The 27923-nt window shown below is 48.5% G+C and overlaps 2 protein-coding genes across 2 annotated transcripts; one reads left to right on the top strand and one right to left on the bottom strand.

The window, feature by feature from the left end:
• Positions 1-1251: 1251 nt before the first annotated feature.
• On the bottom strand, positions 1252-21987 carry CFDP1 (craniofacial development protein 1). The gene is made up of 7 exons (XM_055000931.1): positions 21835-21987; positions 20754-20865; positions 19595-19832; positions 17439-17542; positions 13892-13993; positions 3241-3399; positions 1252-2002 (listed from the first exon to the last, which is right to left on the bottom strand). Exons 1-7 carry the CDS (start codon positions 21887-21889, stop codon positions 1912-1914), a joined length of 861 nt encoding a protein of 286 aa, XP_054856906.1. The 5' UTR covers positions 21890-21987; the 3' UTR covers positions 1252-1911.
• A 485-nt stretch (positions 21988-22472) lies between these two features.
• Positions 22473-27923, top strand: TMEM170A (transmembrane protein 170A). The gene is made up of 3 exons (XM_055000411.1): positions 22473-22736; positions 24067-24237; positions 25132-27923. Exons 1-3 carry the CDS (start codon positions 22598-22600, stop codon positions 25260-25262), a joined length of 441 nt encoding a protein of 146 aa, XP_054856386.1. The 5' UTR covers positions 22473-22597; the 3' UTR covers positions 25263-27923.

The following is a 27923-nucleotide window of genomic DNA, read 5'->3' as shown; positions in this document are numbered from 1 at the left end:
AACACGCTCTGCAGTTGGCAAGGAAGGTGCACCGACCAGCCAAGGAGGCCGCTCTGAAGAGATGAAGGAGAACGTTATAGATCTATTTATAAGCTTCCTTAGATGCTTTTCCACAAATGTGATCACAGGGCAGATAGAGGGATCTTAAAAGATAAAGGCAGTAAGCAGCTGTTAAATAAATCATCAATAAAGAGACATCAATCAAGATACTCAGCCAGAGGGGAAAAATTATCTATTGAAAGCTTGAGGAAAACAGAATCATTTTTAATCCACTACCTAAAGTCAAGAAAAACGGATGCCTGCTGGAAACAGGCAGGGAGGACTTCTAGAACTATGATCCCTCCACGGGCCCCCAGTAATCTAACCGTGGCCAAACCAAGATCCCACCAGCTACTTGTTGGAGAAAGTGGCCCTGGCACCTGTGCTAACTCTTTCCTCCAAAGAGGGTTGTACAGAAGGCCTGGAAGCCTGGAAGATGCTAAGGCAGGCAAACGAAAACTGGCTTGAGCAGACAGCTGGATTGCTTCAAACAGTCTTCAGGGGCACAAAACTGATTACAGAAAACAACTGAAGAGCTGACCAGACCTCTAATCTCTGTGAACAGAATGCAGCCAGTTTACGAGATATAAATGGTAAAGGGCGTTCGGCGTCACAGCTGCCACCTGTGCAAAGAACAAAGCTTGATCCAAGACAACTCGCAAACCATTTCCATAAACCTACAACCTCCATCTGGAACGGGTAACACCACTGCCTCTTGAAACAAATACCCGGTTATCACCGCACTAGTGTCAGTAATTGGATTTGGTGCCAACGTGAAAAAGAAGTTTATATTGGAAGCATTGCATTTCTCACTGATTAGTGATCTCCATCAGAGGCTGTACGTAGATGTCGCCAAGATCTCAATGGTATCGCCATCGCCATCCGAGGGGTACTTGGTAGGAAAGACCCCTGTAGGTAAGCTGGCCAGACAGATTAAACAGCCTACACTGCTTCTGCACCATCTAATGCAGGCCTCCTCCACTAACCTCTTCTCCCTCCTCCAGAGTTGCTGGTCTCTTTAAAGCAGACGTAGTTAGTAACCCAGGAGATGAAAGCAGGACCTGAAACAATTCAGAGCCAGACGAAGATGTTTCAGAGGCAGAGGCAGAGCAGCAGTCTCTCCTCGAGGATGATAAAATTATAACAATTAACCTTTTTCTTGGCTTGGCTAGGGCTGATTTAGGACTGTCAATGACAGAAGGATGACCAACATGATGACAAATACAGATCGGATGCTTTATTCAAAAGGAACCAGGAGGTCTGGGCCTTTCTCACATGCATGCTGCCTCTCTCGAGTCGCCGAGGCAGCGGAAGAGCACCGAGGAAGGTGAATTACTTGAAGGACTCGCCGTAAGAAGAAAACAATCCCAGGAAAAGGTTTTACAAAAACACGGGAGACTCCACAGCAAGAAGAGCAAAAGCCTCTCCAAAAAGCAGGCTGGCTGGTGACTCGTCCCCCAACTGCCCAGCATCCTTGAGCTGCATGAGGAAGCCACACAAACCTCCAACCATTGAGGCCTCTGGGGCTGATGAGGCCTGATGGAATCGGTGGCCACGGTCTTAGTTCCATGGCACAAAGCCTGCCTCTTCCCTCTTTAATAACCAGGAAGGAAAAGACCAGGAAGGAAAAGACCCGGCTGCAGCCCCTCTCCTGAGCAAGCACCCCCTGATGAGTGCCCAGTAGCAACTGGATCAGCACCTGCCACACACGGCAGCGCCCTGGCAGTAAAAAAAACCCCTGCCATAATGACCTCAGTTCACCTACTTACTAGTGTGGTGAAAAAAAAAGAAAACCCATACAGGTCATTGAGTTACTCTCTTCTGGGGATAGCCTGATGAGAGAAGTTCTTAGGAAAAGGATCTGCAGCAGCCTCAGGGTTTCATGTTGCTCAACCGGATGTCGCGCTCGATCTCGAACTGCCTGTGGTCCACCCTCTCTAGAAAGGCCTTTCTGTCCAGGTATCTGCAGGGAAGGAGATGAGAGAGTCAACGTTGGTGCCTAACAGGGGGGCAAACACAGGGCTAGATGACTGGGCCACTAGGTGAAAGACAGGAGGGCACGGCTATGCCACTTAGGGCTTAGTTTGTCCTCTACCACTAGGGGTTTGTACAGTGTACAGATGGAGAAACCCATCCACGCAGCACATGCGCAGAGCAACGCCAGGTTCATTGCCTAGGGGGCACCCCTTGCCTTTCCTTCTGGCCCTATCCGACTCCTTGCCTGCCCACCGACAAATACTTCCTGGGCAACAACTTTGGACTGAGCTGGGAAAAAAACGAAAGTGTCAAGAGCAGCCAAAAAAAAAAAAACACCCCACTCAAACCCAGATTGCCTGGCTAATTGCATACTATAAATAATTTTTAATAATGACATTAAAGCAAGTGCTAATGAAAATGAGGTGCATTTACAGCGGCTTTTTTCTTTTTGCTGAAACTCATTGACCTCCGACTGTCTCTTTGACGGCCTCTCCAACAGCTCTCATGAGATTTGCTTTAAGGGACAGATATATAAATCGAAACCTCAGAGGCATTCCGTATGGGGCCTGCCCTACATACTCCTGTAATGCAAGGGAGCCTGAGAAACCACAGGTAGAGGATTCTTTCCTTCTTTCAAGACCAGGAGAATGAGATACAGCTGTGGTTTCCCAAATCTGGAATAGTCAAAATGTGTAGGCGCACACTTCTGGCTGCAGGGACCATGCTGCCGGACTAAGGGGCACCACGTACCACTGGAAACACTGGAAAGGAGCACGGAGGCTCATGCAATATTCCATCGTTTTCACCTTCTGGTAGGTCAGTTGTAGGGCTTCGAGGTTCTGCTGAGCACTTCTACTGAGTTGTACCCTTGGTCTGTCAAGGCCTACTCTGACGGGCAGCGGCTCTCCAGGGTTTCAGGTAGGTCTTTCCTATCACCTGCTACCAGATCCTTTTAGCTGGAGATGCCGGGGATCAAACCTGGGACCTTCTGCAGTCCAAACAGATGCTCTACCACTGAGCCACAGCCCCTTGCTATTACCAATGTTGTCTACTTTGACTGGCAGTGACTCGCCAGGGTCTCGGATAAGAGATCTTTTGCATTACCTTGCACCTTTTTAAAACTGGAGATGCTGAGGATTGACTCTGGGACCTTCTCTGCATGCCAAGCAGATGCTCTACCACCGCCGAGCCGCTGCCCCATTGGGAACTGGGCCATCCTCTTACCCTTCTTTCCCTCGATTGTGGATGGCCAACTCCTCCCCGATGCCCTCCTCTTCTTTGAAGTGCTCCCAGTCCAGCTTGGATTTCTCCAGCGTGCTCATCTTTTGCTTCTTGGTACCCAACTTCCCCAGCAGGCTGTTGAGGCCGCCTGGCCGCTTCACTCTGGCAGAAACAATCAAAAAGAATACAAAGTGTGTTCAAGGAAACCCTGGCAGAAGGTGGGAGGCATGTACTGTAGCAGTGTACCCCTTGGTCCCACAGGTATTTGCAAGGTGAAAACTCAAAGAGGCCAACACTCAGAGGTTAGCCTAAAACCACCTTCAACAATAAGCAAAAGACTGTAGATAAATGTCTTCTGGCGAGAGTGAAGTCTGCCAGGCTAAGAAGAGGCCAGTTTACATGTTAAAAGCCAGTAGCCATCAGGATGAAGGCGATTCTTTCTCTGGCCTCAGTGCCTGTAAATAATAACCAGCTTAAGAACTTAGTAATTTTCCACAAGTAGAAGGGGGGTGGCGGGAAATCACAAGTGCTTAAAGGGAGAGCACTTTGCATGGGGAAACACAATTTCAGAGTGGGAGAAGGGAGTTTTGACTAGAATTTCCAGGGAGGGCTGGGAAAGAGAGCGGCCAAGATACGGCCTGGATGAAAAGGAAACGGCTTCATGAAAAGCTCCCGAGAGAAGCGGCACGTAAGGATGAAACGGAAATCTGGTAGTTTCAAGATTCTTCTCCCTTCCCCTTAACTTGCTATCATAGAGAGATAAGTTTTAGGCTTGGGGGAAAAGATTGCATTTACCACTCATTTTATTTCCTCTGTGCTTTGTGACCGTTGAACTATTTTTGCTCAAACCTAAGCGTTCTAAGAGATGGCAATTGTAAGTCCATTCTCTCTCTCTCTCTCTCTCTCTCTCTCTCTCTCTCTCTCACACACACACACACACACACACACACACACACACACACACTTTTGTTGTTACGAATTAGAGGCTATAGTAGTTCTTCTGAACTTTTATATGAGTCAAAAGGTACAAAGAAGGCAAACTCATGCCTGGATATGCTTTACTCTCCACGGCAAAGTTCCAGAGGATTCCCTGACCTTCAGTGGAATTTGGAAAAGATGGCCAGGAGAAACCTGTGGCTTTTAATCTGAAGAGGCTGCTAAGAGAACAAAACACAGCTTAGTTTCCAGAAGATTAACAACAGACATCTCTCTCTCCCAAAGCTTCTGAGGGCCAAAAGGAACCTTTTATTTGCTCAGCCTGCCAGCTAATATCTTCCTTGCACAGTTTGCTCTCTGCACGCTGCTGTCAATGGTGAGGCAGGTGGCGACCAGGGAGAGGACTTTACAGTGGTGGCACCTGATCCGTGGAATGGCCTTTCCCTTGAGGTTTGCCTGGCACTTATTCTGCCCTCTTTCAGGCGCCAGGCCAAATTTTTCTTTTTGCTCTGACTTTAATCAAGGAGTAGATCTTTTATCAGTCCACTTGTAGTCTGAGAAATGTTTTAGGAGGCTCTTTTTTAAGCAGCAATTAGAGTGACAGACTATGATCTGGAAAATCCAGGTTTGAATCCCCATTCTGCCATGGAAGCTTGGGGACCTTGGACCAGTCACACACTCAGCCCAACCTACCTCACAGGGTTATGACAAGGATAAAGGGGCGGGGCGGGGATATGTTGTAAACCACTTTGGGAAGGAGAATAAATGAAGTACATTAATAAATACTTGAAAAATGACAAGTCCGGCTGGACAGAGCTCACACACAGAAGCACATTCCTAGCCAGGCCCCGAGAGGAGCCATATTGTTTCCTGGGGGCTTCCTCTGCCAGCTGAAATTCTTGCAAGGTTTGACCAAATTCAGGGGCTGGTGCAAGTCTTGACCCTGGATGCACCTAGTTCAAATTTCATCTTGTCATGAGCTCTGAAGGGGAGGGGGCCTTAAGAGCAGCTCCCCCCCACATACACTCAAGCCAACCACCCTAATGCCCCAGAAGGGGATAATTCTGGCTTTCCTTACATGGTTAATTCAAGGGGTATTAAGTTAATGCACAGGCAGCACATTTTTGTCACCCAACGGCACTGTGTAACACACCACAAAGCAAAAGCAGCGGCCCACGTCCAGAGGAGCTTCCCACAGTCATTTCTGCAAGAGTCGCTGATCTGGGGCATGCATCCTGACCGGAAAGAGGACAACCCAGAGCAGCAGTTCATGCAGAGGCACAACAAGCTGCCTCTTCTGAGGGTGCACAATTTGGCCAGGTCTTTTCATCAGGAACAATCCTTTCATGCCTAGCAAAGAGAGAGGCCAGAATGAGAAGCCCCCATCAGAAGTCAGCTGAAAGAAAGCAAGGCCGGAGCAGTGGAGGGGAGGTCCTTCGGAATCACAGAAACTTTAAATTGTGCATGCGCATGCACACACGCATGCGCACACACCCACATACAGAACGCTTGGGAACTATTTTCCTAAAATCTCTCTAGGTCCAAAGCTACGGAACAGTACTCCAGAAGAGACCCCGCTCTCACATCCTCCATCTTCAAAAATTAAGCGTCTAGAATAAACTGCAATTGGGCACTTCTAAAGCTGCAGTCAAGAGGGAAGCCCAAGCACGGCATGCTGCTGAGCCTTCCTTACTGACTGGCAAAGAAGCCAGCCACACACAGGACGGAGTGGGCTCTTCACTGCCCACCCTGACAAGGAGATTCCCTCCATTGCTAAGCAACAGCTTCAACATAGCTACGCCAGTTAGTTTTAAAAAGCGAAAAGGGGACCAGGAATTAAAAGCAGGTGCACCCGCTTCCATCGCCCCAGAGCGAGGAGCCAACCTGATTTGGTTTGTTTCCTTCCCAAGGCTTCTGCACCGTAGAAGTGATTGCTGATGGCCTCAAGAGAGGGGGGGGGTCAGCTAGGTTCCCCCTCCCAGAACACAGGGTGGCGACTCAGTAGCAGAGCATCTGCTGGGCATGTGGAAGGTTCCCGGTTCAATCCTCAGTACGTCCGGTTAAAAAGAACCGGGAAGAAGGTGATGTGACCCGGAAGACCTGAGATCCAGAAAGCCAGTGCCAGTCTGAGTAGACAACGCTGACGGTGATGGAACAATGGTCTGGAGCAATATGAAGCAGCTTCCTGAGTGTGCATACATCACATGACCTTGCGGAGCTGCTGCAGATCAGTCCGGGAAGACTCGGAAACCGTGCTGCAAAGTCACAGAACTGGCATCCGAGCTCTTGAGCCTGCACTTTTATTTGCATTCCTAGGATAACTTCCTTGCTGGAAATTCAGGGCCCTTCTGAAGGGCCTGGGGAGGAAATGACTTGCATTCTCTAATGCAGCAGGGGGGCAAGCCTTGGCCAGCACATACACACCGGCTGGAATATTTTGCTTGAAAACGCCAAGTCACTCTGAGATGTTCCCGTTTCTGCATTTCCAAGATGCTCTCTGGAAAGAGGTTTTCAAGGTGTACAGCCCTTGCTCTCTGGCCAGAGCCTTGCATCAGGATTGGTGCCTGCGAAGGGCAGGAGAGAATCTTTTCCCACGTCTCCAACAATCCATGAAATATATTGAAAGGCTGCTCTGAGGGCAGAGAACAGAAATGGCAGACAGCCACACAATCCAGCCAGGCGGTCAAGGGCTTGGGGCAGAAATTGCTGCTATGGAAGAATACTGATAGGGCATCTGGAAGTCAGGAAGCTAAAGGCGGCTTGCGGGGGGGGGGTCATAACTCTGGAGAGAACCTGCTTTGCATGGCAAAAGGGCCAAGTCCAGTCTCCAGCTGAAAAGCTCTCAGGTAGTAGGGCTGTGGTTGGACCTCAGCTGGGCTAGATGCCCCAACAGCATCAAAAAGATGGCATCTATGTTCAAGTGAGGTGGTGTGGTAACCCTTGTCAAGAACATGAGAAGAGCCTGCCAGGTCAGACCACTGGTCCCTCTAGTCCAGCACCCCGTCTCACACACTGGCCAATGCTAGAGGGCCAGCGATCATGGCCAAGGCCTCCCCTTGAAGTTAACTCCTGGCACTGGGATTCAGAGGTGGACTGCCTCTGAATGCGGAGGCTCCCTTTAGTCACCATGCCTAGTAGCCTGTCATGAACTAAGCCAGGGCTCAGCGACAGCAAGGGCTCCTCAGAAGAAGAGGAGCCCCTGTGTAGCCAGTTTCAAAACAAGCAGGAGGAGATGCTGCAGGCTGATCAGTGTTCAGAACCAGCACCTGGGGCAGAGCCGACACCCTCCAGCCCCAATGCAACAGGTGAAGCCCAGTCAGCTGTTTCAAGCGCTCCAGGATCACCCACACCCTTGGAGTGCCGGAGATGGAGGTGAAGAATGGAGCTCCAGGAGAGACAGCACAGTTCACGCCTCCTGGCCCGATGCCAGCCGCTTGCCGATGACAATGATGAGTAGCTACAGGATAAGTTCCAAGCAGCTGGCTGCAAACCACACATGGCCACAAAACCCAGCCAAAGAGAACTGTGGGGCATGGAAGCACGAGTCAGTATCCCTGGCACCATGACCACAACCTTGGACCTTGCCATGTTTCCTGTGACATTATGGACCATTTTGACCCTCCCTTCATCGTATCCTTGGACCTACTGTTAAGTGACCGTTGGACCTCCTGACCTTGCTGCTCGGACAATCTCTCCTACTGCTACTGATGGCTTTGGACACTGTGCCTTGACTTCGGACCAGACCTTGACTATTCAACTAAAGCTGAGCGCATTTGCCTTACCCGCCCCACACCCTGACGGCGCAGTCTGCGCTGGCCCGGCCCGACCCACAACAAAGCCACTGATACACCTCCATGAGTCTGTCTAATCTCCTTTTAAAGCTGTCTGTCTGTGACCCTCACTACAGCCTCTAGCAATGAATTCCACATTTTAATCACTTGTGGAGTAAAGTATTTCCATTTGTCCATCCTGAATCTACTGCCTATCAATTGCAAACTAAAGATGAAGCACTTCAACTTCAAGGAACAGCCTTAACAGGCCTTGGGGGGGGGGGGGTCATAGGAGAGCTCACAAGCTTTTCAGTCTACTGAGGTTGGAGCATCAGCAGTCCCGAACAGGGAACACAAAACAAGTAAACTTGTTCCCAGTTGAGTAAGGGAGGGATGTGCCTATCTATCCGTCTTCAATATTCAGTTTTAAACTCTCCAAATAACTCTGGGAAAGAGAGCGTCAGAGCAGCCTTCAGGGTTTCTTTTAGCCAGGATGGAAGCCAGCGGGCAAGCAGTGTGCCTGAGAACAGCGCTCTTCCCGCAGGTAGCGCCCTACTTGCAATTCGGCTAAAGACCTCAAGAGCAGTTCAATCCTTTCTTTGCACTCCTCTCCAGCCATAAAACTCATTAAAGTAGTGGAAAAGCACCAGCCACCCATCTCTTTCCAGGCACAATTCAAAGTGCTGGTTTGGACCTTTAAGGCCCTACACAGCTTGGGCTGGGGGTACCTAAAGGACTCTCCTTCCATACTGTCCAGCCCACCAGTTAAGATCTGTCTCCCAAGCCCTGCTCTCTGCCTCCGCCTCCAGAGGCGAGGTGAACGGCAACTAGAGACATGGCCTTTTTTGCAGTGGCAGCCTAAAGCGGGAAGGTATTCCAAAGGTGTGCCCTTCCCACTTGGCTCACCTGGCCCTCCTACACCTTACTGTCTCCTAGGCACCAGGCCAAAACACATCTTTTTATCAAGGGCTTTGTCTTCCCAGCTGTTTTCTCACCTGCTTCAGGAGTGAGGTCTGTTTTACAACAGTATTGTCTGGCATTTTATGTCCCTGGGCTTGTTCTTTTTTATACAGGCAGTTTATTATTTTAATAGTAAGCAGCCTTGAGAAGCACTCTGTCACAGGAATTCCCTAATAAATAAGAGAGGAGCCAGTAAGAAATACAGGCACACACACTCTGTGGCTTAAGCTGTTCTCTCCCTGCCCATGCACAAACGCAGGGGCTCTTCCCAGTTTTCCTATGGCATGAACCCTTCTCTTGACATGAACTGCCACAGCCTACCTTCGAAGCACCTCTCGTAGGCATGTGCCAGACCAAAGAAGCAGCTGTCCTGGCTTTAAAAAGAAAACGTTCACAGCTGCTAACCCCAAAGGCTTCTAAGTTCAAATCCTGTCTCTGCTGGAAACTCAGTGGGTGGCCACTCAGCTTGCCCACTCCATCAAATGGAAATAATACTGGCCCACCTTACAGGGCTGTTGTATGGATTACTCAGATGATGTGAAATGCTATCTAGATGCGGCTATCTTTTTCCCTAGCAAGCTTGTGGGACCTCATATAGCAATAAACAGAAGCCTGCAAAGGTCCTGACCTACACATCTCCCTTTTGGAATTCCCAGGGAAAGGAAAAAGCAACTGGAGCCCAACAGCTTGCAGTATTTCTGCCCACACTCATGGGAGGTGTTTTTCCATGATAACCAAGCTCTGCCCCTTTTCCTGCTGGAAGAGTTTTCAGTGGATAAAAGCTGAAGCAGATTTCCAGAGCAGAGTCCCCCACCCTCCGTTCCGTTTTCTAGACTCTTCAAAAAAGTACACATGTGCAGACAATGACTACAAAGGAAATCTTCAGAGCAGGTGCCGGTAACCCCTCTGCAGCCAGCTCAGCGGTCTGGCATCAAGCCCTCTGCGTTCCCGTTGCCAAAGAGAAAGGCTGCCAGGAAAAGAAAAAGATCAGGCAGCACAGTCTGCTCGAAAGCTTCTCTAGGCTCAAAATCCACCAAGCCTCCCTGATTGCCTCCTGAATGGAAGTGCCACGTGGGACTGAGCAGCTGAAAACAGCTGCTTGGAGCGATTTTGGATGGCGAGGAAGGGCGGGCTTGCAGGAGCTTGGTGGTAAAGTATGACACATCTACAGGGGCAGGTTCTACCATGTCCTCCAGAGGGGGCAGGGCTATGCGCATCAACACTGCCCCCCCAATCATGCCCACAAGACAGGAGAGGCATCTTGCCTGGAAAAACCAGACAAAGAGAATGGCGAGGGGCGCCAAAGCACCCGAGAGGCAAAGGGGGCACACACTCTTCCCAGGATCCTGCCCTCATCCCTGAAGAGCCAGTGGCTGGGATGGACTAGGATCTGGGCAACCCAGGTTTGAACCCCTGCTCTGCCATGGAAGCTTGCTGGGTAATCTTGGGACAGGCACACACACTCAGCCGAGCTGACCTCACGAGGTTTATTTTGAGGGGGGAAATGGAAGAGAGGCGAAAGATGTAAGCCATTTGGGGTCCACACCAGAGAGAAAGGCAGGACATAATTAAAGTAAAATTAAAAAATAAAACAGATCCTCTGCCAGACAGGTGCTACTGGCTGGTCATTGTACTTTCACAGCTGGGAGGGGAAATGTAGCACTCAAAGCTGGTGCTGTCGAAAAGACTTAGTAGCTGGCAGGGGATCCTGTTTGTTCAGCACAAAGCATAGGACTCTGGCGTTGATTATGATGGGCCGGTTAGTAAACCCAAGCCACGGCACTGCCGACAACCGCTACCCAATTCGAAGCTCTGCCCATCCCCACCTCCCACCCCTGCTCCAAAGGAATTCTCAAACCAGCCAACGATGCTCTCTTTGGAGAATGCCAGTAGGCAGCAGGGCAAAATGCCTGCAGCTACAGGAGCTGCCTTTACAAGCTCCCCTCTTGGCCATTGCCTCCTCAAACTGGGGCTGTGCAGCTGTGCTCCCTGCCTCCACAAAAGCCCAGAGCTGCTTAATGAAGGACAGATGCTCACAGTGCCTGGCCCCTCCCTTCTCAAAGCCTGGGACAAATCAGCCTCCTCCGCCTGAACTGCTACCCTGGATTTGGCACAGAGTCAAGACGAAGCATCATACAGCCCAAGGGCCTCCAAAGCCCAGGGAATCGGGGAAGCAGCACAGCAGCTTGACGCGAGAGAAAGCTTTGCATCTTTCTCCAAACACTGCAAAATGTTATCAGTCGCTTAAAAGCACAGGAAATGCTTTTTTGTGGTTGGCTGGCAGCCCACGCAGCCAGAAGATGCTTGCCTTTTAAGACAGAAGGTTCCTTTCAACTGTATTCTTCCCAAAGCTCACCTGCCCTCCTTTCCCAAAGAAGGCGAGTTTACGCTTCCCCCCAAGACAGCAAATGCTAGCTCAGAGATCCAGCAGTCTGGCCGAGGCTGCAGATCCAAAAGGCCGGCATTTCTCTCAGCAAGAGACCATTTGGACATGAGCTTCTAATTCAAACAAGCTGGAGGAAGGCCGTTTATCTTGATGCCGTTGGTGAGCACAAACTACAGCGCTTAAACCCCCAAAAAGCACATCTGGCAGCGGACCAAGGCTGGTAACCATTTAAACCTGTGGGATGTTTTTGTGATGCCGTCAGAACTCCTGGAGGGGCAGTCTGAGGCACGAGGCCCTACTCTGGCCTGGAAAAAAAGCATCTCTAATGGCTATTAAATCCAGGAGACTGTATGACATCATCCGGAGAGGAACTGGAGTTCATTGTTTATATGACAGAAGACAGTTTGCTGCCCCCTGGTGGCTGGGAACAGCAAGATAATCACCTTCTCATTTGTGATCTGAATAGTTGCATTGGTGTTGACAATGAACACGGCTAACTTCTCTGCATCAGTCTCTCCACAGACACACACACACCCTGCCCAGGGCCCAGCCAAAACTTTCATCTGCATTTGGCTAAGCCTTCTTCCAATCAACATCAAAAGATGAGGCAGCGGACTGTTCCCAAAGTGAACAGCTCTGCAAGGAATATGACGCCAGGGGTCACGGCAGGACATACACGAGTCTGTGCTGATAGAGTCCTTGGCGGAAGCTGGAAAGCAACCAGTGGTTAAGGAGGAAAGCAGATACGGTATGACAAGGACAGTGACAGGAAATGGGCTCATCTGCTGGAGGAGGCAGTCCCAGAACTCCTCTTTGCTTTGGGCCAGCCGCCCAACAGCACTGGTACACACCGCTGGAAATCCGCAGGGGGGTACTGAGACAATTCCATTTCCTTCAGAACTCTAGAATGCCTTGGTGACTTCCAGGACAGTCAGTTTCATACAGGACAGATCAAACACACAGACTGAAAGAGACACATCAACTAAAGATTCAAAGAAGAGCTGAGGAAGGGGCAGGGAACAGAAGAGGACCCACGAGCATTCCCCAGTTGTTAGAAACAAAGGCGCTCTTATTGACCCTGCAATTTGCCATGGGTAAGGCCAGGCCCCTTCAGTCAAGTCCACGCCTGAGCAAGAGGAAGTTGCTCCAACTTGCGCCAAAGCTGAACTTCACCTCCTGTTAGCTTATAAGCAAGGTGGGAGGCATCAAAGGACCGCAGAGGTCACAGACTCAGAGCTGTAATTTTGGAGATCAAATGAGAGAGGAACGGAAGACTGGACACTTTCCCCTGCGGAGAGTGTTGCTGACTACCGGTTGCTTCCGCCTATTGGGAGCAGAGAAAGCAGCTATTTACAGCTTCCTCTGCCTGCGGGTGGAAGGAGACTTCCTACAGGCATGGAGACTTCCAGAGCAGGAACATAAAGATCCAGGGACGAAGTGCTAAACATGGGGAAAGCACCTCTCTTCAGGAAAGGAAGAATAAGCTGTCCATACCTCTGAACAGTAGGAACAATTGGGGTAAGCCCAAAGTTCTGAGCTCACTATGATGAACAAGGCATCCTTAACCGACAGAGTGTCTGAAAGCTGTGCCACCGTCCAAGGCAGGTCTGACTGACTTGCATGGCAACTTACGCTGCCTGCTGCAGTACCTGATGCCCGTAGACTGCATCAGCCAAACACACGGGACAGTGCTTTGCAAATGCAGAGGCAGATTGCACGTTGCAGACGTCTCCTATCATTAGTGCTGAAGACTGCCAACACTCTGCTGCTGCACTAACTGGCTAAGAATTCTCCCTGGAGTTTTGTACGCCAGGCACATGCATTCCTGAAGCCATCTGATGAGCCGTGTCTGGCACAGCTTTTTAGGCACAGAGTTGGAGTTTCTGAAACCAGCCGTCTTACTACTGTAGATGATCTGCCGGGGCTCTACTCACCATCTAGGCAGCCATGTCTCCATCTGGCAAAGTGGCTCAGAAGAGTGAGGCAGGAAGCTCCATTTCTGAGCCCGACAAGAACGCTGCCCGCCTGAGGGCAATTCTAAAGGGCAGCCTGGTCCTTCAAATCACCTTCTCTTTGTGGAACGTACATCAATGTGATCAGATGGACAGAACGGCACTTTCCACCACCGAGCCACGTAATGAACGAACGAAGGATTTTACAGCGGCACCCGCAAACCCATGCAGGTGCAGTTTGGAAGGCAGGGGCTGGAACCAAGAGCTCCTGAACGAGAGGGAAATGCCAAGCAAACTTCACGCCTCTCCAGGCCACCTCTCTGCCTTCAAGCAAGACTGCAAACAGACCCAGCAGGGGCAGAAGCGCATAACTGAACTGGGAAGATGCTACACTTATCTGATGGTGTAATGTCTCCATCCCTGTAAGATAAAACCTGCAGGACCTCTGGAGCTCAGGCACCCTTCCATCTAGAAGGGCTCAAAGGGGCAGGTGAGGGTCTAATAATGGAGAAAATCCTTGGGGCTTAACATATCCTAAAACGCCACTGGTTTCAAGGGTTCAGTGAGCCCTCCCCTATCCCCTCCTGCACAGCAGAACAGAAGCCTCCCGGTGACCTTGTCCACTGATGACTAGGACACCAAGGCCTTACCCAGAACCTGTAGGATGAGAAACTGGGCTGGCTGCCTTCTGCTCTTGCTTTTTCAAAAAGATCTGGGCTTCTTTGGACGAAACATCCACTTCCTTAGTGATCCTGTGAGAAGAGAGAGAACAGATTCAGATTGGAAGCACAGAACCATTTCTGCACAGCCAAAACCAGACAGAGGGATGAGAGGAGCTAGCAGGGCCTCCCAGACATAACTCGGGCACCAATTTTCATGCCAGGCCAAACCAGCGCCACTGATGAGTCCATTTGGCATTCACAATTTAAGAATGTAACTGAGTTGCCTCTTCAGGGCCATATTGGTTGTGGCGCCAACATCTATGAATTGCTACCCCCAAGAATATTCACCTGTCGCCTTCCATCACTGTTCTTCTACAGGTGGGTAAAGAATTTTTTTGTTTAATCAAAGATCCCTCTCTCCTGCCCTATATCCTAATTGCTGGAGTTTTAAAAAAAATATGTATTTTACCATTCAGTTTTTAAGAATAACCTGCTTTCGTTAGCTGCCTTGGTGGTCCTGATTGGGCAGAACGGTGGCATATGCCATTTGTAAATAAATACATTTGTTTAAATGGGTTGTAGAACACTGTCGTGGCTCTAATGGAGACTGGAGACATTTCTTGCCCTTTACAGGGGTGGGTTGGTATTAAGGAAGTCTTAAGGGTGCCATGTATCCAACTACACATTTGGAAAGTTTAAGGACTCTACGTTTTCTTGAAAGTGGTGATTTCCACCAATTCCTAGTCCCACCAATTCCTCTGCCCCTTTTTGCTGCTGAAGAGCTGCTGATCTCAGAAACAAAATGTCATGGGACTCAGAGAAACTGTCCCTCTCTACTGAAAAATTTAGTGCCACTAAACCTTTAGAACTGCACAGCTGAAATTTTTGAAAGATGCCCACCATACTGATACGGAATGAGCTAGTTTGGGGGCACTAGTGAGAACATTGGCCTAGGGAGACCCAGGTACAAATCCCCACTTGCCATGAAGCTCACTGGATGACCTTGGCCTAAGCAACAGCTCTCAGCCTAACCTACCTCGCAGGGCTGTTGTGAGGATCACATACTGCCAGACTGAACCAGGGACCTTCCACATGCAAAATATGTGCTCTGTCATTGAGGCAAGGTAGCTAGGGGCGAGTATGCATGTATGTATGAATACTAGCATTGAGAAGGCTGAGAGAAGAAAAATTTAAATGGAACTTGGAAAAGGAATGTGAAATGTTGCTCGATTGTTATTAGGAGCGAGCAGGAGCATGAACGTCACTCCCATCCTACAGTCACTCCACTGGCTACCCATCGTTTACCGTGCTCAGTTCAAAGTATTAGTTATCACATACAAAGTTCTTCATGGCTTTAGTCCGGCATACCTACGGGACCGCCTCCCTCCCTATGTTCCTCTACAGCAGCTTCGCTCATCTGAACAGGGTCTCCTGCAGGTACCAGGCTGCACACAGGTGAAATCAGGAGGAGCCTGTACAAGGGCTTTCTCTGTGGTGGCCTCTATCCCGTGGAATGACCTGCCCGAGGAAGTCAGAAGAGCCCCCCCTCTCCTGGCTTTCCATAAACGATGCAAAACCGAACTATTCAAAAAGGCTTTTTACTCAAATGGGAGGGCTGCATTGTAGGGAGGGGGTCTCAGGTACTTCACTAACGAGTTGGGGATCATAGACTACATCACTATTTTTGCCTTATATATTATCTGCTGCTTTAAATATGTACTCCTGTGTACAACCAGCGCTCCATGCTGTCTAATGTTAGTCCTAGAATTGATTATATTTTGCTCCAGTATTTTTTCCTACTCTGTCTTGGATCCTTGCTAATGCTATGTCTTTTAAACTTATATCTGTTTACCTTACGGTATTGTATTGAAATGTACTTGATACTGATTGTATTAACCTCATACTGTGTAATCCACCTTGAGTCTCAGTGAGAAAGGCGGACTATAAATGACGTAAATAAATAAATAAATGACGTAAAGAAATAATGTTTAGAGTTCAGCACTAGTGCCGTGGCAATCCTTCCATGACCAGAATATCCCCGGCCACCCACTAGACAAATAGCAGTACAGAGTCACTGTTCCTGACAGCAACTGGCAGGAAGCTCTGACTGCACAAGGCTGTACCTTGGCTTACGTTCCGCAAAAGTGGAAGCGCGCCTCGCGTGCAGAAGGCAAAGCCTGTAACTCTGACCTTTGCTCTGAAAATGAGACATGCTTTTCAGGGGCCCTTCTGCGCTAATCATGAGGAATCGGTGAGTATCAGAAACTTCAGCATCTCAGCACAGAAAGAAACCCGAGAACCGCCTTGCCTGGTCAGACAAAAAATGCTTTTTCAAAGACGTGGACACCCCCAATGTCTCTTGGAAAAGTTACCAGCAGGGCATGATCGCAGAATTCCCCTCTCCTTCACGGTCTGTCCCAACATCTGGCAACTAAAGGTATTTTTGTCTCTGCCCTCAACTATCACGGATAACGGATCTCACTTCAATGCAGATGCTTGCTCTATTTTCAGTCCAACCACCCTCCCTCATTTATCTGCCTAAGGTTCATTTAAGTCCAACCTCTGTTGCTTAAGCAACCTCAATAGATTCTATAGAGCCAGTTTGGTGTAGTGGTTAAGAGCACGGGACTCTAATCTGGAGAGCTGGGTTTGATTCCCCACTCCTCCACTTGAAACCAGCTGGGTGACCTTGGGCTAGTCACTGCTCTCTGGAGCTCTCTCAGCCCCACCCCTCCTCACAGGGTGTTTTGTTGGGGGGATAATAATAACATACTTTGTAAACCGCTCTGAGTGGGTGTTAAGTCATCCGGAAGGGTGGTATATAAATCGAATGTTATTATTATTATTACTTCCTTGCCAAGATAAAAGGGAGGAGAATCCACAACCACTCCACAAGGGTTATAATTTATCTTGTTAATACAACTGATCTCCTAATGTCCAATGCAAGCCTACCTTCCTGCTATTCCAACCTGTCGCTTCCCTGGTCGTAACCTTGGTGGATCTGGTGAACAATTACTTTCCCTCCTCCCTGAACAGTTCAAGTGCATGAATCACACCCCAATACAAAGCCTGTGGGATAAACAAACCCAGTCCCTTCCAGTTCCTCTGAAGACCAGCACAACAGCCAGGATAAGCCTGTATCTTCAGGCCTCAGCAAGAGAAACAGCAGGCATACAGTACTTTCACACAAAGATCCCACGATTGGTGCAGGGAGCTCCTAATGCAAGAACCAATTCCTGGCTCTTTTCTAATAGAGTAAAAAGTGACAAAGACTTCTGCCTCAATCTTTCAAAGGCTACAATTCTGCCCAAGACTGCTCAATAGTGCTGTACTCTGCTTACCCAGAGCAGCGTGATCACCCTTCTGTTTTAAGCCCATGCACCAACACATTGATGCAAGATCCTTTGTTTGCCCTGCCATCCACAGAGGCAAGGAAGAAGTCCATTTAGAGGTCCTTGCCAGGTAAATGCTATCGCTACATGAAGACCGCGATGCACTTCTCTTTGCAGCAGAAGAGACAACAGGCCAGACTTACCGGACTTCCTCGCCCGCAAAGTCAAACACTTCGGTAATGGCGACTTTGGGCTTCTGGGGTTCCTTTGACATCTCCTGAGGCTTGCAAGTTTTTTTCCCCACGGGCTAAGAAATGGGTGAGAGATCACATTCATCAGCTAAGACTCCCTCTAGTGTTTGTCGCAGAGTCATCTTGAAGGCCAAACGTACCGTATGCTGCCTCTAGTTTCTTTACTACTGCTCAGCAGTCTCTCCTTGTGAAGGGAGACTAATATTTAAAATATTTATATCCCAGCCTCTCCACAGAAATATACTTCTTGTAGCCAGGCCAGGGATGCCACTGAAACAAAACTACTTCTAAATGCTCAGGAAAATGGGCCCGGGAATGTTCACTTGACAACTGGAGCACTGGGGCTTGTACTTTTCAGGGCTGGATGTTAGACCCCTTCCTCTGACCGGTGGAGCCACGGCTCTGTGACAGGACATCTGCAGTGTCCACAGAAGATCCGGAGTTCAATCCCCAGTGTGAAGTAGTTGTTAGAGTTAGATTAGGATCTAGGAACCATAGGTTCAAATTCCTGCTCTGCCATGGAGTCCTGTCAGCTGACCTTGGGCCAGTCACACACTTTCTCAGCCTCGCCTACCTTACAGCGCTGAGTTGAGGATAATATGGAGAAGGGGAAGAATGCTGTAAGCCGCATTGGTACCCAGGGGGAGAAAAGTGGAGTACAGGTGAAGTAAATAAATCTCCAGTTAAAAGGAACAAGTGGGCAACTGGACTCTGGAGAGTGGCTATCAGTCAGAGTTGATCACACCAGCCTTGAAAGACCAGTGGCCTGGCTCAGTATCAAGTAGCTTCATGTGTGCCTGGAAACCACAGGCCTCAGTGCATGACAAAGAAAAAAATGCACCCGCCTGTGTACAGTACCTATTAGGACAGCCGTGTATGATCGGAGCTAAGTAGCCCAGTCACCACAGTAAGGTGATGTCTGAGAAATACCACCACCTTGCCAAAAGAGTGGTTTCTGTTATGGGTGGGAGGCGGTCAGGCTGACATGGTATTTCCAAGAGGTTGCAGCATTTCACCAACTTGTGTTCTTAGCCAGCCGAGTAGTTTTCTGACCACAGAGGGAGACTTGACGGAAGTGGAATCTCGCATATGGAAAGGTTAGATTGGGAAAACTGCTGTCACAAAGGCATTTCACTAGAGTGCCAGCCATGAGGTCAGGCCAGAATCACCCCCCTGGCCTGGGTCCTGACTGAGGCGGAAGAAGGGAGGAGGAGACAAATGGCTTAAATAAATAAACATGCCCAGTGGTGGAGAAATGGAAGGTGGTAGGAACTGGTCTGAATTTATGGCCAAAGCCACTGCCTCTGCATTCATTTTCATCTGAGCTATTTATTTGATAGTGGTGGAAAGTGCCATCAAGTTGTGGCTGACTTATGGTGACCCCTACTGGGATTTTCAAGGCAAGAGACTAACAGAGGGGGTTCGCCATTGCCTGCCTCTGCACAGCAACCCTGGTCTCTCACCTAATTACTAACTAAGGCTGACCCTGCTTTGTTTCCACGATGGGGCTTGCCTAGCTTATCAATGTCAGGGAAGTTATTTGTTTAGCACCCCCACCCCCACATATGCCACCCCTTCATCACAAAAGGCAGGAAACAATTTTTCACCTCCAAACCTTACACAAACAAAAGGTTAAATAGCTCTGTGGTTGCATTCAGGCAAGTGGTCTGAAGCACTTTTCATCAACTTCAGCGCCAAGGTTGGCTGCAACCAACATTTCCTACACTCAACTATTACGATGCCATCTATGTCAAAATGTTCTAAAGACTCGTCCAAGCTGCAACTAAAAGGGTGAAACGTTTAATGACTCACCCGACTTCCGTGTCTAAGTTGCTCCATGTTTAACTGCAAAGTCTGCCTCGTTCTTTTCTCACCATCACCTTGACTGCCAGCCAATAATCCCAGTTTATGGTTGAAAGCCTTCCTTCATGAGAAAAATCAACTAGCAGCAAGGGGCTCTGGCCAACTGCTGGGATAATCAGACCGCATCAGCAGCCAAACGGGCGATTTCATAGAATCACAGATTCAAGGTGCTTATTTTAAAAGACCTTGGTGACCTAGCAAGCATGCCAATCATACATTTCTGCCGTGGATCAGACTGCTCTCACCTTGTCTTTCTGCACACAGGTTGCGTGATCCGTAGCAGCAGCTCCAGGCTTCTGGCCCACATCGCTGAGGAAGCTGGCCCACAAAGCCTCCTCTTTCTTCTTTTTCTCTTCTTCCTTTACAACGGAGCAACTCTCTTCTAGATCTTCCAGATCATCATCATCCTTGCTGTCGCTTGTATCATCCTTTGAGGTTTCGCCACCTGGTTCTAAGGGGAGGCTGCCTCCTTTGTTCCTTTCCCTAAGGATGAACATTGTCAAAACCCATATGCACGTTAGTAGGCATGCCTCTGCCATTGCCTGTCAGTTATCTTCTGCAAAATTTTATCTCTTATATGCCCAACCATCGTATATGTGTTTCACAATTCGCAATAATTCACGCACATTGTTTTCTAACAATCCTCAAAATGGCTCAATAAAGTAAGCAAATATTATTACCCCAATATTACATATTTGGGCTCCGAAGTGTGGAGGGTGGGGAGAGAAAGAGTCTTAGGCAACTTTTGAATAGGGGACCTCCTGAGCCACAGCTTATTACCTTAGCCACTATGCTAAACCAACCCCTTTACAGTAGTTTTCAAACTGAACCCTGAGCTGGTCTGAAAGATTCATAGGTAAAAGAGATACAGTATGTATTTCAACATAAGCCCTATAGGCCAGGATTACAAAGCTGAAAAGCTGCCATGGTAACAGATCAATCCACAGCTCTACTAACTTACCAATACTAAGCCAAGGAATGTTAGGCGTTGTAGACAGAACTCGGCATATATAAATCCTAGACACCAAAGATCCTGGAGACTTTTTGTTTTCCTCCAGACAGGGGTCACTGGCAGAGTGGGAGGGAGAAGGTGTAAATTTCCTACATGGTGCTGGACTAGATGACCCTTGGTGCCAACTCTATGATTTTACCCTGTAAGCTGGTACAGAATTCCTTGCAAGTATATAGTGAGTTCTGTCCTTGCTTGCATCTTAGTGGTGATGCTACTCTGCTGCTGCCATCGCTTCCCAAAGCACTACCACAAAAGAATGTACTAGCCAAAGGCACAATATAAGTCATCCTAAGAAGGTCAAGGATGTAAATGATTGCAGCCAGCCACAAGGTAATTCTCACCAACTGTTCACTCACTCCCACGGATGCACAGTGAAGCTAGAGAGTGCCTACCGGCCTCTGATCTCCTTGGAAGCCTTCTTGCACTTTTCCCTGCATGACGGTTTCTCCTCCTGATCCTCTTCTTCCACCAGTTCATTCACATCATCTTCACTGTAATCTTCACCTGTGTTAAGAGAACTAGAGTTACCAAACAAGTCCTCCAGGGCTTGGGGTCCTGGGACTGCATCTTAACAGAGGAAAAGAAGAGGAGGCAACTGCAATGCCATGGGGCAGAATGGTCTCTTTGATCATGTCCACTGCTTTAGTCCCACATCCAATCCTTACCCAGGTTCTCAAGGATGCAATCACATTGGTTTACAACACGACAAATGCCCTACCCTAGAAAAGAAGCCACATATCTATATAGTATCATAAGCCCAACTCACGTTCACTAAAACTTGCACATGATAATCCTTTTTGCAAAATCATAGATTGCTCCATCTAAAGCAGTATTGCCTCCTCTGACTAGCAGCAGCTCTATAGGAACTCAGATGTAGAAAGATCTTTTCTCAACATAGTATCCTTTAATGGAAGACACAGGGATTGAACTGGGGCCTTGGCCTGGATTTAACAACCATGAAGAGACATCCTTGCAGGTCTTAACCTGTGTTATACTGCTTCACAAGTTGCCAATCGGCGATGAATTCTGTTTTTTGGAGCGAAGTTAAAGAGAAACTTTCCCAGGACAGATGCTCAAGCACTGCTGATATGGGAAGCATCCGGACTATATTTTTTTATATTTCCCACTGATGAAACAAGTACAAAATGTATACAGATCTCAAAGAGGATTAAAATTCATTCTTCTGCTACACCAAATGTCTCTAATTTTTTTTTAATGCCAAGGTCGCCAATTCTGGCTTAGTTACAGAATTTGTGGAGATTTTGAGGAGTGGTTATCTATTGATGCCACAGAATCCACCCCTCAAAGCAGCCATTTTCTCCAGGGGGAATTGATCTCCGTCGCTTGGCGAAATCAAGAGTAATTCCGGGAGATCTCCAGGCCCCACCTGGAGGTTGGCAACCGTATGCTCGCCCACTTTCTCCTCAGTCCGCTCTCTGCTTTCCCGAAAGGCGGAAGGCAGGTGGAGGTTACCTGAAGGAAGGTAATCCTCGTCCTCCTCTGAGGAATACTCCTCCGAGTCCGACATGACTTTTCTAGCACGGCTCAAACCGACACAACGCTCGGCTCAAAACAGGAAAGGATCTCCAGGCCACCGAGAGTCCTTCCGCCACCATAGAGAACGGCGACCACTGATCCAGAGCGCGACAGGAAACAGCTGTGGGCCCGAAGTTGAAAGGTCACCGCTTGGCGGTAGCCAATGAAACAACGCAATTAGCTCACCATAGAGGTTTAGGGAAAGAGAGGCTCCGGCTGAAGCTGTAGTCCCGCCCAGCTATCAGTCAGAAACCGGAAATGAGGAAACCTGAAGAGGCATTTTCCTTTAAAGGCCTCATAAGTGCTTTGCAAGCCCTCACAAATAACAGAGAGGCAGGTGCCCGGTACATGCCGGGAGCTGTAGTCTATGAGGATCGCAATGGCTTCTCGAATCTAGCGGTAAACGGGGAAAGGGAGCGCAGCCAATAGGGAGGCCAGCCTTGAGCCACGTGACACTGCCTCGCCTTAGTTACACTTCCGCAACGCAACGGCTGCATTCTTTTAAAGCCACAAGGAGTCGTAAAGCAGGCCCGATTTTCCTCGCCGTCTCCTACAGCGACTTCCGGTCAGCATCCCCCCCCTCCCACCATAGAGCAGGCGGTATAGGAGCAGAGCGACGTTCTCTGCACGGGAAGCGGGGACTGTGTGGCGCTCTGGCCCCTCTCGTCTCTGGCGCGGCTCGGGCGATGGTGACGGCGGCATGGACGGGGACGAGGGCGGCGGCGCGGGGAGGTACCCGGCGGCTCCCGCGGCGGGGCTTTTCCAGAAGATCCTCAACCTGAGCCTGGTGGCGCCGGTGGGCAACGCCACCTGCTCGGAAGCCTTCTGCCAGTTCCCAGGTAGGCCGCCGCCCTTGGCCAAAGCCGGCTTCCGAGGCCTGATGGGTGGGTGGCCAACCTCCAGGTGGTGACTGGAGATCTCCCGGAATCACAGCTAATCTTCAGGCCACGGAGAACGGCTCCCCTGGAGAAAATGGCTACTTTGGATGGTGGGATCTATGGCATTATCCTGGCTGAGGTCCTTCCTCGGCCTCCAGTCTCCAGGAATTTCCCAACCCAGAACTGGCAGGAGACGGCGGGGTGGGGTGGGGGGGACACCATGTCTCTGGGGTTGCCCTTAAGCTGCATTTGCCTATTGAATGGCGGGGAGGGGGCTTCTTTTCAGTGACTTTGTGGTAGAGTTGCCATTCTCCAGGTGGTAGAGGGAGATCTCCCGGAATTGTAACTGATCTCCAGGCCACAGAGATAAGACTGGAGAGCACGGCTGCTTTGGAAGGTAGACACTATGGCATTATACCTTGCTGAAGTCCCTCCCCAAACCCCACCCTGTCTAGGCTCCACTCCCCAAATCTCCAGGAATCCCCCCCCTGAATATGGGGACTCATATCTCAGCAAGGTTTCACCCAAGGGCTGCCTTCTCTGGTCTTCCCGTTAGGCAGAACTGTATTCACATTAGGGTGGGGTTTCTCTCAGCATGGAAGCACTAGGCTTGGAGCTAGCTAAAGATTCAGGTGGGATGCCTCCCTTCTGTGATGGCGTCTTCCAGGAATGTCATATGTGAGGTAAGAGAGTCACATTTTAGATGTGCTGGTAGCATGGAATGGTTGTTATCACGGGCGGAAGGGTTGGCCTGTCAGTGACTCACGGGCGCCACCTCGCTCCTGCTAGTTGTGGGAATGTGAGCTAAGAATAGGAAGACCAAGCTGCGACACAGCAAGGCATTTCCTGTGTTCTTAAGTGCAAGAGTGTGTGGTAGGAATCATTTAGCCCCTCAAGCTTTGTTAAGTGTACATTCTTGCTTAGCAACGTTTAAAGCATTATCAGTGAATCATACAAGGCTCAGCTCATTCAGTGGTTTGAAAAATGCTATTTTTAGAGTTGGGAGCTTCAATAGGGCAGTGTTGTCATTCTATGAGTTCCTTTTGGATGACTTAGTATGCTGAGAATATATACCGTTCTATAAACCCAGTATATGGTTGTGTATATTATTAATATTAAAGTTTTGTTGGCTTTGGGAGGAATTCCCCCCATATGTCAGTCCAACCACTGTGCACTGTGGGGCCCGTGTGGGTTCCAATACACATCAAGCAAAAGCTTGATCTTGGGTTGAATTGCTCGGTGTGGCAATGCTGAAATCTGTCTCTCCACTTCCCTTCCTCTTTCCTGTCAGAGATGTGGTATGGAGTCTTCCTGTGGGCTCTGGTGTCGTCCCTTTTTTTCCACATCCCTGCAGGACTCCTGGCTCTCTTCACCCTTCGGCGGCACAGATACGGCAAGTTCATGTCAGTGAGCATCTTGCTGATGGGCGTCGTGGGACCAATAACTGCTGGAACATTGACTAGTAGGTCGGCTATTCAAAACGTTAGTCAGTTCCCACCCCAGCTATAAGTGGGCAAGCTCCTTGCACTGCCGGGATGCAAATGAAGCGAGCATCTTTCTAACTGTGCGTCTGGTAAAGGCTGTGGGTGCAGAGAGACATTTGGCAACAGATAACAAAATTCCCCATTTGCCTTTGCCGTGTCACATATGGGTACAGGGAGGCACTTAAAAGAGCACCAGCAGGGAGGTGCTTAATCCTTTCCATGTCTTCTGTTTAACCTCCCTTGGATTGCTTTTCCTGCAGCATAGCTCTGAGACCTGGCTTCTTAATCAGGGGAGGAAAAAAAGAAGAAGGAAAAAAAGTGAAAGGGGAGAAAGGATTCTTCTCACCATTCCAACTACTTTTATCCATGTAAATGCCCTTGTGCCCTGGGACAAGAGGCGCAAAACAAAAAGTGCAGAATATAGCACATTACAGGCAGGCATTGTACTGTATGCAACGAAACAGCCAGTAGGTGGCAAACTTAAAACCATAGTTGGGGCGCAGAGAGTCCTTTCAACCTCCCTGTTCAGGAAAGAATTTAAAACTCAACAAGTGTCAACCAGCTCAGAAACAAACTAGTAGCTGTTGTAACTGTTTGAAAACAGGTGAGATAGTGGCAGGCTGATAAGAACCTGAGGGTAATCCTGCAGCTGCCATCTGAACCTCTTGCTTCATGTTAGCTGCTGTCAAAAATGCTTAAACCAAGTAGATTCTCATACTGATCCACAGTGCTAACGTTATGGCTGAAACCATCAGAAACGTCAGTGGAAATTGGTCTGTAGGCTTTATCTGTGTTGTGTGGGAAGGGAAGATTGATGGGAGAGAGCAACCAGGCTGTAAACACAGTATCCTCTCCCCCCACCCCCTTTACAGGTGCTGCAATTGCTGGTGTTTACAGAGCTGCTGGGAAGGAGATGATCCCCTTTATGGCCCTAACATTAGGAGTGGGGCAGTCCTGCTGTGTGGTGATAATTTCCTTCTTACGGGTTTTAGCCACGCTTTAGCATTGCCTTGGAAATGATGGCACGGACTGAGCAGCATCACACAGAGATCCTTGTTGTCGAAGAAGTCAAAGGACATGATGCACAAGGAAGCATTCCTGCTGAACCCCCATGGGTGTTGTACGGAAGCCAAACAAACAGAAGCTCTGGCACAGCTTCCATTTGTTTTGCTGAAGCTTATACCAGACTTTTTCGCCGTGTGCCATGCCCCAAAGTAGTTTTCTTCCAAGAATGGCTTATTTTGGTGTTTGAAGGGCCCTCTTATCTTTGATCAAGAAATTCTCTCGAGTGCTGGAAAAGACTCTGTTCTACCCACCCATTTTGTGAGCTCCAAATGATGTTTTAACGCAAATGAGGCTGTTCTTCAGGACTTACACAGAATCTCCGTCTTCTGGCCAGTCATTACGGTAGAGTGACTGCGTGTGTGAATGGGTGAGGGATGAAATGTTTTAAAATCTTTGCTGAGCACTGCCACATGGGGTGGAAGCTTTCACATCCAGCTCTGCTTTCACCCTGTCTCTTAAACCTAGCTGAAATGGAATGTAATTTTATAAATTGTACTGTTCTTGTAACCTTAAGTGCCAATCTGGGTTGTGTGTGCATGCACGTGCAGTGAACAAACATGAAGACGAGATTATTTTATAGTAGCTAAAAGTAGTTTAGGATGATTGCCTCAGAAACGTCTGGACTTGATTACCATAAGGAAGATGCACTTTAATGAACTCACAGCTGTTATAGGGAGAAATGTGAATTGGAAGCTGTACAGGGCTCACTGAAATGGTTCTTCTGGCAAGGAATTCTTGGCTTCCAGCTATTGCTGTCTTAACGCAAGATATTCTCTGTTACTACCTCAAAAACATGCAGTGGATTTGAAAGTACCATTCTGTTGAAGCTTGCAGGCAGTCACTCCATTTCTTGTTTGCAAGACAGACCGTAGAAAGGTGAAATCCATTAAATGTGATTTTAGCCCGTTCCCGAACCCGAGCACACACTCGCTGTTAAGCTGTGAAATATTTTTAGCACTTGTTTTATGAGAGCGGTGTTGTGATAATCCATTGTCTTAAACTTGTTTGTGTAAACTTGTGCTGCTCTGGATTTTTAGAAGTTTGTGCGTGTTCAATGTGTTGTGTAACAGCTGGCACTTGTATCCACAAACTGGGGTTCACGCTTGGGGAATTGGTTGGTTTTTTGACCCTACAAGTGCCTGTACAATTTGCCGCTTCCCTTTTCCCAGTGACCAGTCTTAAAATCCTAACCAGGCTGTTGTGCATCTTTAAGTACAGATCGCTCTGATGTTTTCCCTGGGAATTCAGAAATGCTTCTTCCAGAGGTTTGGTTAGAGGGAGGGCTCCGGGGTTTTACCAGCCTGTCATAGGGTGGTAAATCCTACCAGTGTCCTGAATGTAACTTAAAGATCTGGTGTTAACTCTCATGGTCTCGGAACATGCATGGAGTTCCTTGGATAGAAACGCCTCCCTGTGTCAATCTAGACATCTTTTTCGCAGGGTGACTTTGCAGTGGGGTGCTTTGAAACCTCACAGCCCCATTGCGTACTGAGGTGACACTTCTTTGAACGGGCTAGAAATAGTCGGGTAGACTTAAAAAGAAGTTTCCCCATCACCTAAGTGTATATCATTATAATATTCACTGCCTCCTTCCTCAAGTCAGCTGTCTTTGAGGCTCTAGGGCCAGACTGTTGTCTTTGTCCCATTATAGAATTTCAGAACTTTGTAAATTGCATAGTGTGAAACTATGCTGTAGCTGGTAGAAGAATCGCTAGTTAGGAAGAGGCAGCACTTCCTATCAGGCCTCTGTAACAATCAAGATTATTCAGTGAGATTCTCTGATCACTGTGACTTTGGTTGTGGGTTTTTGTGCCTTAGGGCTGAGCAAGCACTTTATAGCTGTTGTTTGTTGCTCTTTCTCCTGATCTGCGAAAATGTCACTATCCTGTTTTGATCGTAGTTCTCTGTCCCGCTTCTTGTCTGTTTTTCAGCTCATTCAGTTTGATTGTTTCTTTGGAACTCTTTGGTAACCCAGCAGTTGAAAACATTTCCCCCCCCCTCTTTCTTTTCCTCACCTCAAGATCAAATCTGCTTTGCTTTGCTGCTAAATGTTTGGATTGCAACCTTAGTGGACATAAAGGCTGTCACCCATCAGCAACGGATGTAACCAGAATCTTGTCCAGCAGAAATTGGTATTTGTAAGCCTGTAATGGCCAGAAAATGCAAGGAATCGGTGAAGCTCAGCAAAGCTTTTTAGCCTTCTCTGCTCTCCTCCCCATCTTGATAGTGGAACTGGTTGCCCTCTTGGCAAAATGTGTTCTGAAATTCGGCACTTACAAGGGGCTGTGATGAAGCATTAAACGCCCCAAAGGGTAAGTCAAGAGGACACCGTGTTGTGATCTTTGCCCGGGGTGTGTTTTAAGGTGTGTTTTCCCAAGAGCTGCCATTGTTGGTCCTCCTTGCGTGTGATGGAGGTTTTTCTGAGCTGCACTGAGGCTGCATCTGAAATTTTGTACTTAGCTTATTTTCTGTGATACGCGAACAAATCTTTGTACAGCCAGAATAACAGTACTGCTAATGTCATGTTTTTATTTTTCTACTGACACTTCTGATTTTGCATTTGATACTTTTTACTAATAAAATCGCTGCTGATCCCTGT

The sequence above is a fragment of the Eublepharis macularius genome, chromosome 16 (genome assembly GCF_028583425.1).
Source record: "Eublepharis macularius isolate TG4126 chromosome 16, MPM_Emac_v1.0, whole genome shotgun sequence".
In the NCBI taxonomy this organism is placed as follows: domain Eukaryota; kingdom Metazoa; phylum Chordata; class Lepidosauria; order Squamata; family Eublepharidae; genus Eublepharis; species Eublepharis macularius.
The sequence above is the reverse complement of the archived record's forward strand: the minus strand, read 5'-3'. Positions and strand labels throughout refer to the sequence as shown.